The 17188-nt window shown below is 38.5% G+C and overlaps 1 protein-coding gene across 2 annotated transcripts in view; it reads right to left on the bottom strand.

The window, feature by feature from the left end:
• CHODL (chondrolectin) overlaps positions 1-16110 on the bottom strand; it is a 33116-nt gene extending 17006 nt beyond the window's left edge. For both annotated transcript variants that reach the window (XM_025169786.2, XM_088144602.1), the window contains exon 1: positions 15734-16110. In XM_025169786.2, the coding sequence (XP_025025554.2) occupies positions 15734-15827 (94 nt within the window). In that variant the 5' untranslated portion in view covers positions 15828-16110. The remainder of the gene's footprint in view (positions 1-15733) is intronic.
• Between the last annotated feature and the right edge of the window lie 1078 nt (positions 16111-17188).

The following is a 17188-nucleotide window of genomic DNA, read 5'->3' as shown; positions in this document are numbered from 1 at the left end:
GGGACAAGACTTCCACAGCATCACTTGATCATCCAAGGGTCAAGATATACAGTTGAATATACCCAGGACCAAGACTTTGTATCTGATAAAGACCTCCTGGAAAATATCTGAAGATCAGACCATGGAATTGGGATTCATGTTGTACAACTGTACTGAAAATCCAAGCAGGGAGCAAAGTCCAGCAGGCTTCAAGAAAAAATCCCACTGGAAGAACTTCAGCAACTACTCATGGAAACATCCTTGAAATCAGAAACAAAGTAGGACATTGAGATAAAGGAAGATTATGATCCAGTTTCTTCTTTATTAACTGAGATGCAGTTGAAAAAGAAATGTAGACTACATTAAAATGTATTAAACTGGAGAAGACTGTATTAAGAACCATAATGAACCTGAGAATGGGCCATTCAAGCAATTTTATTAATTTAGTTTACAAAATTGTTTAATTCTCTATGGGGGAAAAAAATTACTTAATAAAGATTCCACATAACTGAAATAGCCATGTACTTTCAACTTGTTTATTTACCTTCTCAACTGTAATGTGATATATACTAGCTAACCAACAATGCCTTTTTCCCTTTCCAGAGGACAAGCAGATCAGTTTCTGTAGATAAATAAATAAATAAATAAATAAACAAACAGAAACTGATCTCATACCAATAATTACAACATTCAGGAAGAAATGACAGAATATTTCAATATCCAGGGATAGTATATTGCTGACCTCCAGGTTACATTCTCCAAAACAGAAAATTCATTGAGAAACTCCAGCTGAATCAGAATAATGAAGGCTTGATTCTATTCATTTTTGCTTGAATAAATACAAATGCTTCTCGGTCCTACTACAGGTGTTGATTAACATAGCAAAACTGAGTTTTCCACCAATTACAGATGTTATGAATTTGTACTTTTATATTTTATTGCTATTCACCATGATTTCCCATCTCTTTATATAAGTTTATAGAAAGTTGGAGATACAGGCACCAATTCAGAATAATATTTCATCTGCCTCGTAAAATGAACTGTTTTCCACAAAAGCTTTGTATGGCATACTAGTAATTTTCTCACACTAAAGTTGGAAATAGCTAATAAAGCATGTAACTGATCATAGGGTTCCTGCCATTCAATTGTTTATAGGGAATAAGAATTACAAAATAAGGATAAAGGATTATAGCACTGATAAAAGGGGGTATTTATTTATTTAAAATATTTGTACAGCCACTCACCTTAAAGCACAATTCTGGGTGGCTCACAGGGCAATGTCTATTTTCTCTTAACAATTTCTCATGTCCCCTGTTTTCATTCACAGTAGTTTATTCAGCTTGTAAATATGTCTTTGCTCCTCTAATATTGTCTTTGGCATATCTTTTTTCCACTCAAATTAGATCTCCTGGAGTCACAGCAAAGAGTGGCCCATCCATAACCTATCATATGATTATCAGTCATCCTATCTTACCATTTTGTCAGAACTTTAATCTGTTGATTAATTGCATTAAGCACTACTAATGTTTTACTGCAGTGTATCTTCCTTTGTGTTGTCAGTAGAATTTAATTAGCATTTTTCAATGGATCACATTATATTATGATGCTTCAAAAGCAGCTGCAGGAGCATAATTTCATAACTGTGCTCTATATATCATTAGGAACAGAAACATATACAATTTAAACATTTTTCTCTGGCAAAGCACATCTTCCTTGTTTAACATTTGGACTAATCTTTTATCCTTTTGTTCAGAAGTTATTTTATAACAGGTCTTCACAAATATGATCCACAAAATTAGTTACCAGTTACAGATACCTTATGATTCTGAGCAGTGTTCAGCAATAATAAAAGAGATGTCCAACTACATAAAATTAAAAGTTAAAACATAAGTAATAATATCAAGATGATCCTCCAAGCTAGATGTGTTAAATGCCTATTCAAAAAGAAAGGTTTCTAACATCTCCTTAAGAGCAGTGGGGTGGGAGGCAGGCACCTCTGGAAGGACTTTATTCCATAGTGCAGGACAACCACCAAAAAGGTCTCTCTTTTCTTCAATCTCCTCTCACCTCACCTCATAGCATGATATTTAGCAGAACCTCTCTAGATCTCCTCATAGGACAAGTAGTATATTGGATAAATTGTGCACTCTATTGTGGTTCTAGATGACACTTTAAGTACTCCTAAAAGAGATGGTCTCCCATATAGGCTTCTTATATTGATGGGTGGTGAGGCTAGATCTTTCAACATTGTTTAGAGTGGGTACAAGGTGGACACAGTACTTTTCCACTTTCTTTTATCTTCCTGTTGCCTTGGAAGCATTTTCAACTTGTTATGACTTCACTATTTTCTGGTCATTACCTTCATAACTTCTTGTCAAATAATAATGTTAAATAAATGTATCACCCAACATCTTCGAAAGGTGGCTTAAAACATACACGCCTGGTGGTTGTGTGGACAAATATTAAAGAATAGTATCGCTGTTTGTAACTTGTAATGTTGCAGGCATTCCACCAACTCTTTCTTCTATGTGACCATTCACCATGTATATGGAAATCAAATTATGTACATCCAAGTATATGCATTTACTGGTTTTAATTTAAAGCAATATTCTTTAACCAGATCCTGGTGGAAAATTCTGGGTAAATCCATCCAAACAAACCTAAGGGGCCCTGTGTGGTTTAAAATATTTAATTTGTAGTATGAATGGAATAATCAAGAAAAGTTCATTCTTTATTTGCAACCTTTGAACCTTTGAACCTTTGAAGGAAAAAGGCATATTTTAGGATCAAAGTTCACTTGCACATCTTACTCAGCAATGTTTTAGTATTCACAAATTCCCAAAAGAAATACAGGTCTGGTTACACTAAATGACACAAAGGAAATGCTTTTTCAATCACCAAATAAATAATATGCTGAAAGAAGAAAGTGAAACAATTTTTAGTTGTTTAAGTATTTATTAAGGGCAGAAAATGTATTATATTATTTTTGGAAGGCATTTGTGTACTAAATTATTAAAGTTCTGACACTATTACTATTCTTTTTTTAAGCAGCAAGTGTCTAAATATTGGCATTAGTTCTCTCCACATATTTAAGACAATATAAAACAAAAGGCTGAAATCCATTTACTTGTTCATCTAATAGACCCTTCTCTGCCATTCCTTGATCATATAGAACTTCAGCTTTAAATTATGTGATTTAAATTATGTGATTTACATTTTAAATAATTTAAAACTTTAAATTATGCTGGCAACCAATCTGAAAATGTCTCTCAGAAATATGCCAAGAGACTGTTCATCACAAAGTGGCAGTGTCTGGGTCTTGCAGAGATCCATAGTAGCTTTCTCTAACCTAACCTCTGAAAGTGTTGGAGGCTATCTTCTCTAAGGTGTCTATTTTCCCAGAATGGTGTTTCTATAGTATCTGTTCTTAGTTCTATAGCTGTTATGGGCAAAGGAAGAAAACCTAAGCAACTGATTCGATTCATGTTGACTAAACATACAACATAGTCCTCCACCTCCCCCTGCACTCCATGTCCAGTGAGCTGTCTGGCTGTAGATACACATTATTTTCTCCAAGGTGGATACCAAGTACTACTTTGAGAAGTCACAAAAAAAAAACCCTGTTCTTTTCACTTGACAGAAACTATGCAGCTTTGAAAAGAGAGGCTGAAAAATATTTATCTTCCAAAACCTAGTCTTACTCACCAGTTTTATCTGCAATATCTAAACTGAAGACATTGAAATATACCATATTGACATGCTGAGCAATAGACCCAAATAGGTGATATATGGGATTACCCAGTTTCCTGGGTTTGCACAATGCATTGGACCATAAACTAATTGTACTGACTGGCTTCACATAACCCTGTAGGATAGTGTTGGCCACTTGAAGATATGTGGACTTCAACGCCCAGAATTCCCCAGCCAGCCATTGAAGTCCACATATCTTCAAGTGGCCAACTGTTGAGAAACACTACTGTAGGATAAATGTGGTTAGCTAATCTATGGTTCAGTACATCATGCAACTCTAGCCAAAGACTTAAGAGTGCTACTCAGATTACACTGCTTACCTTCTCAGAGTATTCAGACAGTATATCAAAGATATAAAGTATTGCCAACCATTGTGTTGTTTGGCAATCCTTGTTTTGCACATGTTGCAAAGTAATTTTATATAACATATTCAGCAGCACCACCAACCTTATTTTACCTTCGTTAAGAATCTGAACTATAAGCTTATCCATCAGAAAAGTAAACTAATTAAAATTTGACAGCAGTAGATGATACTTAGTGTATCAGAGTGGCATAAATACTGATACACTGATAGGCCTATATTCTAGTAAAAAGTTACTATGTGTTCTTGGGATAATGTCTGCCTATCAACTTAACTTTTTTAAAAAAATGCAGTTGTAATATACCATGCAATAAGATTGGCTGAAAGGTTTTTTTCTATCATCCTGAACAGAGAGGGGAGCAATAGAAGTCTGGTAAAATCCAACTGAGCACTTGTTCAGAGAGCTATTTTGTCAGGTATGTAAAAATTCCTTACTGGCTTATTATAAACATGTTTCCATCTTAATTCAAATTGAAAATCTTTCCAGAGACCATAGTTCACATTTTTAACAAATTATTGTGAGCACAGCTCAGATGGATATGTGAACAGTTCATTTAGCACAGCTACAAGGACCCTTTTTTGAAAAGTGTTCAATAACAATAAAAGGAGGTGTCAGCTAAGCATGCATAGTTCCACTGGGACTTTGCCATGTTACACTACAGTAATTGTTTGGAACCATTTTTTCCATGAATGACTTGGTTATATAATCCAAAAAGATAGCTGCGTGCTGATCCCATGAATCTGCAACTACAGGATGGACATTCTTAGGAAAAACTTATATGATCAGCCTCATAGAATCCTAGATCTGGAAGTAGCCATTGATACCAGAGTTCTTAAATTTCATTGTGAGTTTCAGCCATTTCTCTAATCTATCAAGAACATTTAAAATGTTATTCCTGTCTTCTAAGGTATTAACTATCCCATCCAATTCTGGGCTATCTACAAATTTGGTGGCCATTCTCTGCAACTTATAATTAAAGTATTAATTAAAATATTGATGAATAAAATACCCAGGTCTTATCCTTGTGGCATCCCTTTCAATCTTCATCCCATAGTCTCCGTAGGACTATTAAAGAGCACTCCTTGAGTCCAATCTTCAAGACAGCTATATATCCAGTTAATTGTTATGCCATCCAGCCCACATTCAGCTAGCTAGCTAGCTAATCAGCATGTCCTGAGGTACTTTGTCAAATCTTTGGCTGAAGTCAAAATATATTAAAGCTACAACATCTATTCAGGAAGTTACCTGATCAAAAAATGAGATACTCCGGCAACATTTCTTCTTAATAAAACTACGCTGCTTTCTGATAATTATCACATTGTTTTCCAGGTGCTTATTGATCAGTCTCTTTATTATCTTCTCTAGAAACTTCTGTGATATCAGTGTCAAAATGACTGGCCTCATAGTAGCCATTCATGGAAAAGTAACCTCCAAAGCTAAAATAACATGAAAAGGCCCATTATTGGCATTATTTAGATTCCAGACAGGGCAGGAAGACAACTATTACTGCATTCTAAATTCCTTCTGATATAGATTGATATATACTCATTATTTGCTGCTTTGAGAAGTGCAGTTATTAGTTGCACATTATTAGCTTTATTGAAAATCTGCCTCTGGAATTGTGCCATTCTTTAGTACAGTTGCTGAATATCAATTGTCTTCATTGTATGTCTGCTTCACTACTGAGTAGTTTTCAATATTCCGCTATCCTACTTCAAGATGTAAATGCAGTTGTGTGCATTGACACTGCAGAAAAAAAAAAAAACTCCAATAAAAACAAAACAAAAAACAAAAATAAACTGACAGCAAACAACAGTCCTTAAGGAATAATGGATTTGATTAATATATTGGTTGTTAAGTAGCAACTAATAAGATTAACTCTCTTCTCCCTTGCCCAGCAGTTACTTAAAGTAATTGCATTTTTTGTAAACTCATCATCATTTTGTGCTATATGATGTCATAGGAACAACAGTGTGGGTTATGTACCACTCAGCAAATTTTCCTGACCCTATCATCACAACTTTTTAAAGCCCAACTCTTCTGCCAGCTGGAGGCATTCTAACCTATTGTTTTATAAACAATAAGCATAGAGCATAAACAATAATTAACGGTAATTCCATAAAACGGCAACACGCTCTGCATGGGGCTGCCCTTGAAAAGCATTCAGAAGCTTCAACTAGTACAGAATGCAGCTGCACAGGTAGTAAATGGTGTTGGGTACGCGGTGCATGTAACACCACTGCTTTGTGAGCTGTACTGGTTGCCAATGTGTTTCTGGGTGCAATTCAAGGTGCTGGTTGTCACCTTTAAAGCCCTTCATGGCTTGGGACTAGGTTACCTGAGGGACTGTCTTCTCCCAGTTGTTTCTACCCATCCAATCTGGTCTGGCAGGATGGGCATGTTCCGGTTCCCATCAGCCAAGGAATGTTGGCTGGTGGGGACTAGGAGGCGTGCCTTTTCTGCTGTAGCCCCTGCCCTCTGAAACATCCTCCCTCTTGAGATTAGGATGGTCCCACCCGTTGGCCTTAGTAAGGCCTTGAAGACCTGATTATGTGCCTGGGCCTGGGGTCCCAAGTGTGTTAAGGGCCCCACACACTTCCTGGTTATGTTAACATCTTGGATTATAATTTTCTCAGCTGCTGTATATATTTAATTATACTTGTATTGTATTTGTAATTTGGTTTTAACTGATTTTATGATTGTTCATTGCCCAGAATCACTTGTTTGAGATGGGCAGCCATATAAATTGAATAAATAAATAAAATTATATCTTGCTTGTAATAGAGTTATTACAAACCATTGCTCAGAACATCACTGCAATGTGGAAAATATCATAAGATACTTCAGAGCAGGTGAGATAAGACAGAATAGCCTGTAAATTACAGTTAACTACCTTCAACTACCATGAGAGAGTCAGAACAGTAAAAGTTGGACTAAGAAATAAAGATCAGGACTAGTTTATGGAACTCATTATGAACATTCTGAAAATTCAAGATATCTTTTTCGAAGTTGATTTTAGATGCTGTGGTTGCAAAGGTAAAACTGAATGAATGATAGAATTGCCATTGTGGTTGATAATAAAAATTTGTCACTGCTGTTTGATTATACTTAAAAAGGATAAACAGAAACATAATCTGAAATGAGAGGAAAAAGTAACAGCTCTAGGACAGAGACTTAGGGCATATCTAACTGCATCTTTAACCAACTCCTGTCCTGTGCTGATAGATAAGAAAATCCTGGCTGAGACACTTTGGCAAGAGTCCCAACTACATGCTACAATGTGGACGATTGCCTTGCTGTTGTGCCCTCCCACTTCTCTTTTCCAGGAAACCATTTACTAACCATTTTTCTTTCTATGGGAAAATGTTACATACACAAACAGGCATCTGCATATTTTATTTATTTATTTATAAATTGTATAATTGATTGATAGTATATAATATTTATATAGCTGCCCCTCTCACATAAAAGTGACTCTATATACACACATGCAAAATTAAGCTGAATTTATATATATGAAGTTAAAGCATCAAAATGCACATACAGGTAGTCCTCAATTTACGATGACAATTGGGACTGGAATTTCTGTCGCTAAGTGCTGCAGTCATAAAGCACAACCACATTGCTTAGCAATGGCAATCTCTGCATCCCAGTTGCCATTATTAACTGAATCCCATGGTGGCTAGGCAAGCCAACTTCCTGCAGGCTTCCCACAATGAAAGTCAGATGAATAGCCGGCAGGAAGTTGCAAGTCCCAGGCCAGCAGGCAGGTAAGTGGCTGCTGCCAGGTGGGGGAGAGATGAAGGGCTGCACAGGGGTGCAGGGAGAGTCAGGGAGGATGCATGAGGGAGTGCACAAGAGGTGCCATGGGGTTGGGTAGGGTGCATGGGGTTGCAGCATGGGTCAGAGAGAGTGCATGGGGTACAGCATTGGTTGGGAAGGGTATGCGGGGGTGCATGAGAGGCATCATGTAGGTTGGGAAGGGTGCCTGGGGGTGTGTTGTGGGACAGGAAGGGTGTACAGAGGCATGTGAGAGGTACTGCGGGGTCAGGTAGGGCACACAGGGGTGTGTGAGAGGTGCTGCGGGGGTCAGGGAGGGTGCGCAGGTATGCAGCACAGGTCAGGAAAAGTATACAGTGGTGCGTAAGTGGCCAGTGTGGCATGAGCATAGAGGGGCTGGGGAGAGTGCACAGGTGGGGGGAGACACCCCAGCAACTTGCAACTTTCCCTGCTGGTTTCCCCATTGACTTTTTGGGGAAGCCGGCAGGGAAGGTTGCAAATGACAATCATGTGATCGCAGGGTGCTTGGCAAGCAGTCATAAGTGCAAATGGGTTGCCAGGAGCCCAAATCATGATCACGTGACTACGGAGGCACTACAATGGATGTAACTTGGGGGACCAGTCATAAGTCCCTTCATTCAGCATCATCGTAACTTTGAACAGTTGCTGAATGAATGGTTGTAAGTTGAGGACTATCTGTATATGCAAGCATAAGGACTACCTTCAAGATAAAAATTATTTTAACACCCTGTGGTACTCTATTGTCTTCTAGGGCACTGCAGAGGTGAAATAGGGTTGCGCCATTTTATTGTTTTTCCAGGCACTTGAGATAAAATGGTTTTATAACTAGCTCCCCTAGAAAAGCCCAGGAGAAAAAATAGCTAGGTCAGAAAAGAAAAATAGTAATTAAAAAATGTTTTGCCAGATTTCAAACCTAAACAAAGGTCATAGCCACTCTTCTATTTCAGTCCTGTTGTTAAAGGGAAGCTCTAGAAAACATTAGAGATAAAGGAAGACAGTATATTGACTCAGTTGTGGGAGCATTCCTTCCTCTACAAAGTAACTTCTGAACTGCTAGAATTAATATTTAAGGAAGTAGATCACTCCAGACAAAACAAAGAAAAGTCAAGATGACATAAGGAGAAAACAGTATGTTAAAATCACATACTTAGATCACTTTCCTTGTAAGAGTGAATGCAGGTTGTTCCCTGTTTCCTCCTTCAAATAATGGTTGCTGGCCTGTTCTTGGTAACTGACCAGAATTCTGCAGATTTACTAAATAATTAAAATTATTAAGCAGTTTCTATTTCACATAAAATAAAAACAATGTAACATCATAACTAGTTCATTGAGGAAATCAGGATATGTGTAGTTTTTATAGACAATATAAAAAAAAAATAGCCACATGCAAGAAAATAAAATTGTACTGTAAAGTAATTGTACTGTAAAATCATAAAGTAAATCAGAATTGTCTGGGTACTTCACCACATTTTTTTTTTCCTGCCTAGATTGCAGACCTCTTCCAGAGGGCATTTGATCTTGAACCTATCTTAGTTTGGTTATAGTTTGGTCTGATTAATTCAACCTATTCTATATTTTTCATTAGTTGTGGACCTTTTATTATCTGTAAACTACTGAGAGTCCTTAGGGATTTGGCAGTCTGTAAATGTAATAACTAATATGGTGTTCACAGAGGTGATGTACAGAAAAAAATATATATTTAAAATCAGAATACTTTTCAGTTTATTTTGTTTGCCTTGGTGTTTGATTGTTTAATATTCCAAGGTTGTAAGGACTGGCAGCCAACAATTTCCTGGGAAGAATATTAAATAACTGATAGTTGAAAAGAATATTTTCCCTAAGTGTTCACCATATAACCTCTGAAAACAATGCAACATAGTCTAACAATTATCTTGACCCTTAAGATGCATAAAGTACCTGGTCCCAAACCACAGATAAAGCTAAGCATTAATATTAATGACAGATCATTAATGTTTTTATAAATGACAACTTGTGTTCCTAGGTTTGCCCCAAGAGTAGCACAGCAGAGTTTCCAAGATGTTTTTAAGGCAAGCGTATCTAACAAATCCGAATGCTATGTACATCATTTTGGATCCACAAGGAAAAAGCAGAATGAACTTTCATCTGGATTGAGTTTTGTCAGCACTCATCTGGTTAATTACTGATCCAGACATCAATATAGCGCTCCATTTATCTAAATCATATGGAAGTAAGTACAGATAGAACTAAGTACTAGTGGTATCCTATTCCAAGTCCTGAAATCATCTTACTCTCCCAAAGGATATTGCCATGCATTTGTCCAAAGTATCAGCTTCCAATATTACTGTTATTTACCTGTGTCTCTTGAAATGCTTTATTACCACTGTTGCATCTCCTGTGCTCCAGTAAGATCCATTTCTCCTCTTTCACGTTTATTGTGCTAGCATAACTACAGGTAGGTGTATAGACTAATGGATCAGTAAAATAATAGAGCAGGTAATGCAGCCATTGCCTAGTGTCTCAGCTCTGCAGAACATTTAAAAAGACATCAAGTACAAATGATGACTTAGCAGCCTGCATTTACAAAAGAGGATTTGGAATATGAATTATGATCACCTATTAATGCTCCACTAATACAATCCTTGTTTGGCAGAAACTTCACCAGGGAAATTTTTCTACTGTTTCAGTTGTGTTCAGTCTTAGCTCAAGCTCTTGTGGGATTCCTGGGGACAAAAGTGTTTTCTTTAACCCCCTTCCATGAGTGAGTCTATTTCCTTTCCAGTGTCACCATGATCCACTGATTTCTTTCCTGCTTGGGGCCCAAACAAAACTTCTGTAGACTGAGAGGCTACTGTTCCTTCTTCTCATTCAGAAAACTAAAAGGTAGCAGTAGATACTAGGTTAACCAGGAGTGCTGACCCTAGTCCTTAAAAATTTTTTCCATCACATCAGTAGCTGAAGAGAATAAGGATTTATTATATATCAGCTGAGATGTGTCATATGTGAGAGTCCATTGAAATATATTTCAGGGTAGGGTAATCCAGGGTAAATAGGGTATAACTGATTCTAAGACAAACTGACTTTCCAATTCAATTCATCAAATCAAATTGGGTGCCTTTTGATTAACTGGATGACTTAATGGGTATTTGCACAGCACCCACCTTTTTTTCCTAGTGAACTAACAATCTTAATCTAATCACCTTAGTTGGACAATGTGACAATGGCTTTTTGAATTCACTTGATTTTCCAAAACTGAATCAACAGTTTTAAATGGTAGAGTCCTTGGTGCTCTCTGAGCTTGGTTGTTTGATTGCAGACATTTCATTACCCGACTAGGCAACATCATCAATGCTTGTGAGTGTAGGGTTTGCTCCCTGTTTATATACGGTAGCTTGCCCTGCCAGTGTTGGTGGGGGTGTGGTTTTCTCCTTGGTAGTTCCTTGATTAGGCTGTTCTGCTTGATTATTGTCTGCTTGATTATTTGTCTCCTTGGTAGTTCCTTGATTAGAGTATTGTTTTCTGCTTGATTGTTTGTCTGGTGTAATCTGGGTATAGGCTGCTGGAGAGGATGTGTTCTGGTCTTTTTGTTTCCTTCTTAGCTTTCTTATTGCATCTTTTGAATGGTGTGTAAATGTGGTTTATCTCTTTGTTTCTATTGATGGCTGATCTGTCTTGAGTGCCAAGCTTCCAGGAATTCCCTAGTGTTTTTGGATTTAGTTTGATCTAGGATGATGACAGTTTCCCAGTTGAAACTATGGTTGAGTCTGTCCATGTGTTATGAGATTAAGGAGTTTTCATCATGTCTTCTGACTGCTAGTTGGTATTCATGGATACGCTTTGCTAGTCTTCTGCCTGTCTGTCCTGCATAGTGGCTGTTATATTCCTTACGCTGTATGTTGTAGATGACTCCTGCTTTTCCTTCTTGGGCTACTGGGTCTTTTGGTTTGCTTAACATGTTTTGGAGGGCTTTAGCTGGTTTGTGAGCTATGGTGATGCCATGTCATTGTAATAGTCTGTTGGTTGTTTCAGAGATCTTTCTGATGTATGGCAGTATTATCCTTTTCATAGCTTCTGTTGGTTGTGCTGTACTGGGTTGAGTGGTCTGGCATTTTTTGATAAAGTTGCATGGATATCCATTTTGTTGAAAGATGATGTAGAGGCGTTCTGTTTCCTTTTTCTGGTGTTCTGGGTTGCTGCAGTGCATTTGTGCTTGTCAAAACAATGTTCTTACACAGTTCCTTTTGTGGGATGTTGGGTTGTTACTTTCGTAATGGAGCACTTTGTTAGTGTGGGTTGTTTTTCAATAAACTTGTGTTTCTAATTTGTTGTCATTTCCTCTGCTGATGTGGATATCCAGGAAGGGTAGTATATTGTTTTCTTCTTCCATTGTGAATTTTATTCCTTTGAAGATGTTGATTGTTTCATGTGTCTTCTCTAGTTGTGCTTTTTTTTATTGTTATTATGATGAGGGTATCATTTACATACTGGATTCATACTTTTGGTTGTATGCGTGCGAGCCCTAGAGTTTCTAGATGCTGCATCACAGTCTCAGCTATGAATCCTGAGAGTGGTGATCCCATGGGTGTTCCTCTGATTTGTTGCTATATTTGTCCATCAAACTGAAAGTAGCAGTGAGGCAGAGATTGATGAGGTCCGTGATCCTGGGTATTTTAATTTTAGTGTATTTGGTTACGTCAGGTGTGTTGTGTAGTACTGCTGCCATGGATTCTTTCGCTACTTCTAGGTCTATGGATGTAAAGAGAGCTGAATGAAACCATACATTTTAAATGGATTGAACCTAATTTGCACAGGTCTTCTAAAACATACTTCTTAGAACTGGAAGCCATGTAGTTTGCTTCTCATAATCAGAATTAGTTCAAATATCAATGTACAGGTGTTCTCAATATAGGAAAAATGAACATGATTTGTATATCTCAGTATGTGCAGTAAAGGCTGATGACACAGGAATTTTATTCATCTTTAACAAGGCTGGACAAATCTTTCAAGGAGTACTTTCCTTTGACATAGATGTGTGCATGTGCACATCTCTTTCAGTTTGAAATCACCAAAATGAATCTGCTCACCTGGGAAGAAGTGGGAGAGGTCCTGCTGAGGATCCCATCTCTGAAAGAGTTCCATCCATAGAGATCCCATACCAGGACCTTCTCAATGGTGATGCCCATTTATGCAGTAAGACAAATTTTATTACAGTCACATACCAGCCTATGCACATAAAATCCATCATAATTCATAAATGGCAAAGGGTCCAAGAGGCAATAAGGAGTGACATATAGGAAGATTGAAAATTGTCACAGTCTAAACAGCTTGGCCATGTTGGATAATATTCGTTGCTGCATTCTCATAGCTGCTGGACAAAATGTGGCTACATTATAGTTAATAATGGTCATTTGGTTTGCCAGAAGTGACCAGGCAGTCATCATTCATCATCCAGATCAGGCAGTCCTTTTATCAGGGATCTAACTAATACAGCACATATTTACAATCCTGATAAAATTTACAATATAGACTACTCTGTAGTCATAGGAGTCATATGGGCAGTGATTCATGGTAGAAATCTTTCATTATCTACCTTCAGTGAGGGCAGACAATCAAACATAGTTAGGACAAATGCAAAGCAATATCTACAGTATGTTAAGGATTGACACCCCCTTCATAGAACAACTGGCCTTCATATATAGGAACTACCTCCCCACTAACAAGTGTCCATAGAGAAGTAAAATCTGTCTCATTTGGATGATATTAGATTTTGGTATCTACTCCTGTTTGTTGGTTCCATTACCATGTTTAATACTGTCATGTCACAAAACCCACATCAATAAACAAATGTCACTCCTAGCCTTGATAGGATGGAGCATGTTGCTTCTGTGACACAAAGTTCTTCAACATAGTGAATTATACCTGCCTTACCCAACCTTAGTCTTTAGTATGTCGCTAATTTGTTTCTATGTGCCATGGATGGAAGACATGTGGCCTTCCAGATATTGAACTTGTTCCAGCCCAGTTTAACAGAAACAACAGTGAACAACTGGAGGGGCACAGATTTCTATGTACATAAAGTACTACTCTACATACTCTGTAACTTTACAACTATACTCAATGTAAACTTTTTTCCCCCCCAAGTTGAATGTACCACACACTCTTTTCAACATCAGGATCAGCATCTCTGTTGTGAATTCCTGACCCTCCCAAGAGGTCATGATAGAAAGTTTCCCCATCTATTATTATTCTCAGTGGCATGCCATGGGTGAGAAAATCCTTTATGTAATGTCTCAGAAAAATGTCCTGCTCTGTTTTGTAACAACAGTTCTGTATCCAGAACTGCCTCAGTTATAGGTTTAATGGAGACAATAGTTTGAACTCTAGCCCATAACAAAGAAAACTTAAGTCAAACGTGTAATGTGAGCTTTCTGTGGAAAAAAAAAGTGAGCTTTCTTTGAAATAGTGGTTTAATGAATATCCTTAGAAAATGTGGACATCTCTTTTCTTACTGTGTAAACAAACATACACTATAAGATGCTGTTAAACTTTAGCCTACTAGATAGATAGATAAAAAATTGGTAAGACAAACTACCTTCCAGTTCTATTATTCTTTAAAGATATATTCCAAAATAACTAACTTGAAATTGTTTTCCGACTTTCTATTTTAGCAAACCATTTTCATAAAGGTAACTGCTACTAATACGTAGCAAGAGTTGTAAGATAACTTGTTATAGAGATACATTCTGTTTCAGATATTATATGGCTTGGACATATGAGAATATTCTAGGGAAAAACACCTTCTTTTGCTCAATTGTTGGTATCTTTGCATTTAAGTATTCATAATGTAAAAAGAGACTTATAGTTCATTTAGCTCACTGACTCTAATTGACAGCTGTTCTTAAAACCTGAGCTTTCTCAACCACTCTATCAGTCAGAAGATTGTAATCATATTTGAAACCTTAGACTTATGCAAAGGATGCTTTGTACAGTTATTACTCTTTTGTGCCCTGGGGGTAGGGTAGGATGGGGAAAATGATTGCAGAATACATTATAAGGTCTTGGTGGAGGAAGCGTGAATACTTTTCTTGACATTAATTCAAATTAAAATTCATTGGATGCTCAGGGGACACAAAACTAATGACAGACTAGAATAATTGCTTGGAAGCATAAGCCAAAAATTTGGAAAAGAAATTTTCATTATGCTATAATTATTATCAGTTGCATTTACTATTAAAGAGATTCATTCCATCATAACTGTTATATGATTTTGAGTATTTTTCTCTGTTGAGGGCAACACATTTTGACATATGATGGACCTACCATTGTTGGCAAAAAAAAAAAAAAAAAAAGCCAGTTAAAGCAAACAATATTTCAAAGAAAGTAGTATGGGAGCAGATGGAGTGAGGAGGCAAATATGCATGTAAAAATCAAAAGACTGAAGGATATAGAGATCTCAGATCTGTTCACGACTAAATGTAAGCGCTTAATTCTCTCGCATAATGTCATCTAACTCTGTTTCAACTGGCATCGCCCGTCTCCTGCATGTGTAGAACAACAAGTCAGAGAGTCCTTCTAGCTATCCATAGTATGTATCTACTTCATCACTAAACAATCACAATCCACTTGGAATTAGGAGAACTTCTGGAGAATTTTCTCTTTTGAAACTTCTAACTATTGCTCAGGGACCGCTAACAGCCCTTGGTCAGGTGCAGCAGGAAACAAGTTTTAAAAGCAACGGCGCCGCAGAAGAGAGCAAAGAACAGCCCTAGAGATTTCAGCGAGATGTCTTGGAGCAGCTGAATCCAGGATGAACTTTTTTCTCTCGAACCCGAATAAAGTGGACGCGTCTTCCCTTTACTCACCACTCAAGAGCCGTTGGGAGAAGCAGCTGTGCGCCCACAGCAACCAGGCGACCACCAGCAGCAGGATGGGAGCTCGGTCCCGGGAAGGGAGCATAGCGGCGACCGGCTCAGGGAACGTCTCACCCAGCGGCAAGAACAGCAGAAGACAGGCTGCAGCGGCGGCGGCGCCGACACGACGCCTCCTCTGTGAACGAGGCACCAAGAGGGTCTCTGCGCTGGGGGCGTTGTAAAAGCGCTAAGCCGCGGCAGCTACAGCAGCCGAGGGTTTCCGAGACCCCGCCTTCGGTCTGGCCGTGACCCTTCTCCTCATCTCCCTGCTCAAAGAAACGCAGCGCGTTCGCGGGTGAACCCCAGCCCCAGGCAGATTTGTCCGTAGGGGCGAGGAAGGCTGGCTGCGGAGTCCCTGCTCGGGTTGTCCTGCCTGCTAACGCTGGAAGCCTGGGAGTGAAGCAGCTTCAGCTGCTCGCTGCTGGTTATATAGGCCTTTCGCCAACCGGGAGCCTCGGTTGGGGAAAAGCCGTCCCCATCCTATTGATCTCTAGTCTGAAATGAAGCGGTGGAGCTTTCGGAGGGGGCAGGCAGGGGCACTCGAAAACAGCGGATTCAGCAGCCCCCTCCTCCCTCGAGCTGGTTGCCAGGGATGTTGCAGGGGCTATTAGAAGCAGTTGCCAAAATCATCTGGCAAAGGAAAGCCATCCTCGTCCATCTCCCCCACTGTCCAGATTTAATCTAGGCCTCCCACTCTGCCCCCCAAGTGGGGCTCTGTTCTAAGAGAGCATATTTGGTTTTATTTTAAACCTTTCAACTTCCCTGCTTTTATCTATATGCTACATTTCAGTCCCATAACCTCTTTCATAATCCAGATATTTTTGCAGACTTGGTATATGTGATGTTGATGCTTCAAAGTTATTAATGAGCATATACAGAGTGCCTTTCCTATAGCAGTGAGGGAATAAGCACATACAGCACAGCCCAAATGAGGTAGTCTAGAGCAAACAGATTTCAGCATATCTTTCTTTAAGACTGATGAATCACAAATGGCACAGTGTCAAAGAATGAATCCTTGATGTCAGATTAGTGACCCAGGTGAACTATGAGGCAACACATCCCATTATATTCTTACAGTGTAAATGATCACATACCTTACAACATTTTGTGACAAAGGTTAGTTTTACTATTGCAGATAAAAGCAGATCACACTAAACCACCATGTAATTGGTTTCATTCTGGCTAAATATGTGAGAAATCAGATTCCCACATTGCACTAAGACATGGAGTTTGGACATTGCCTGCTGAATAAGCCTCACTCTGTGGCTGGATTCACACATCACGTTAAGTCAACCTCCCCCCCCCCCCCAACTCCACATTATGGCTTGCATGATGTACAGATGCAGCCAATATTTTTATCTGCTGGATATTATATTTCCCCTGGTCTTCCAAATGGGTGATCCCATA

This window comes from Python bivittatus, unplaced genomic scaffold, assembly GCF_059951505.1.
Source record: "Python bivittatus isolate LINGU-HERP-01145 unplaced genomic scaffold, Pbiv_v1 ctg000350_np1212, whole genome shotgun sequence".
NCBI lineage: Eukaryota > Metazoa > Chordata > Lepidosauria > Squamata > Pythonidae > Python > Python bivittatus.
This window is presented reverse-complemented; position numbering and strand designations above follow the sequence as displayed.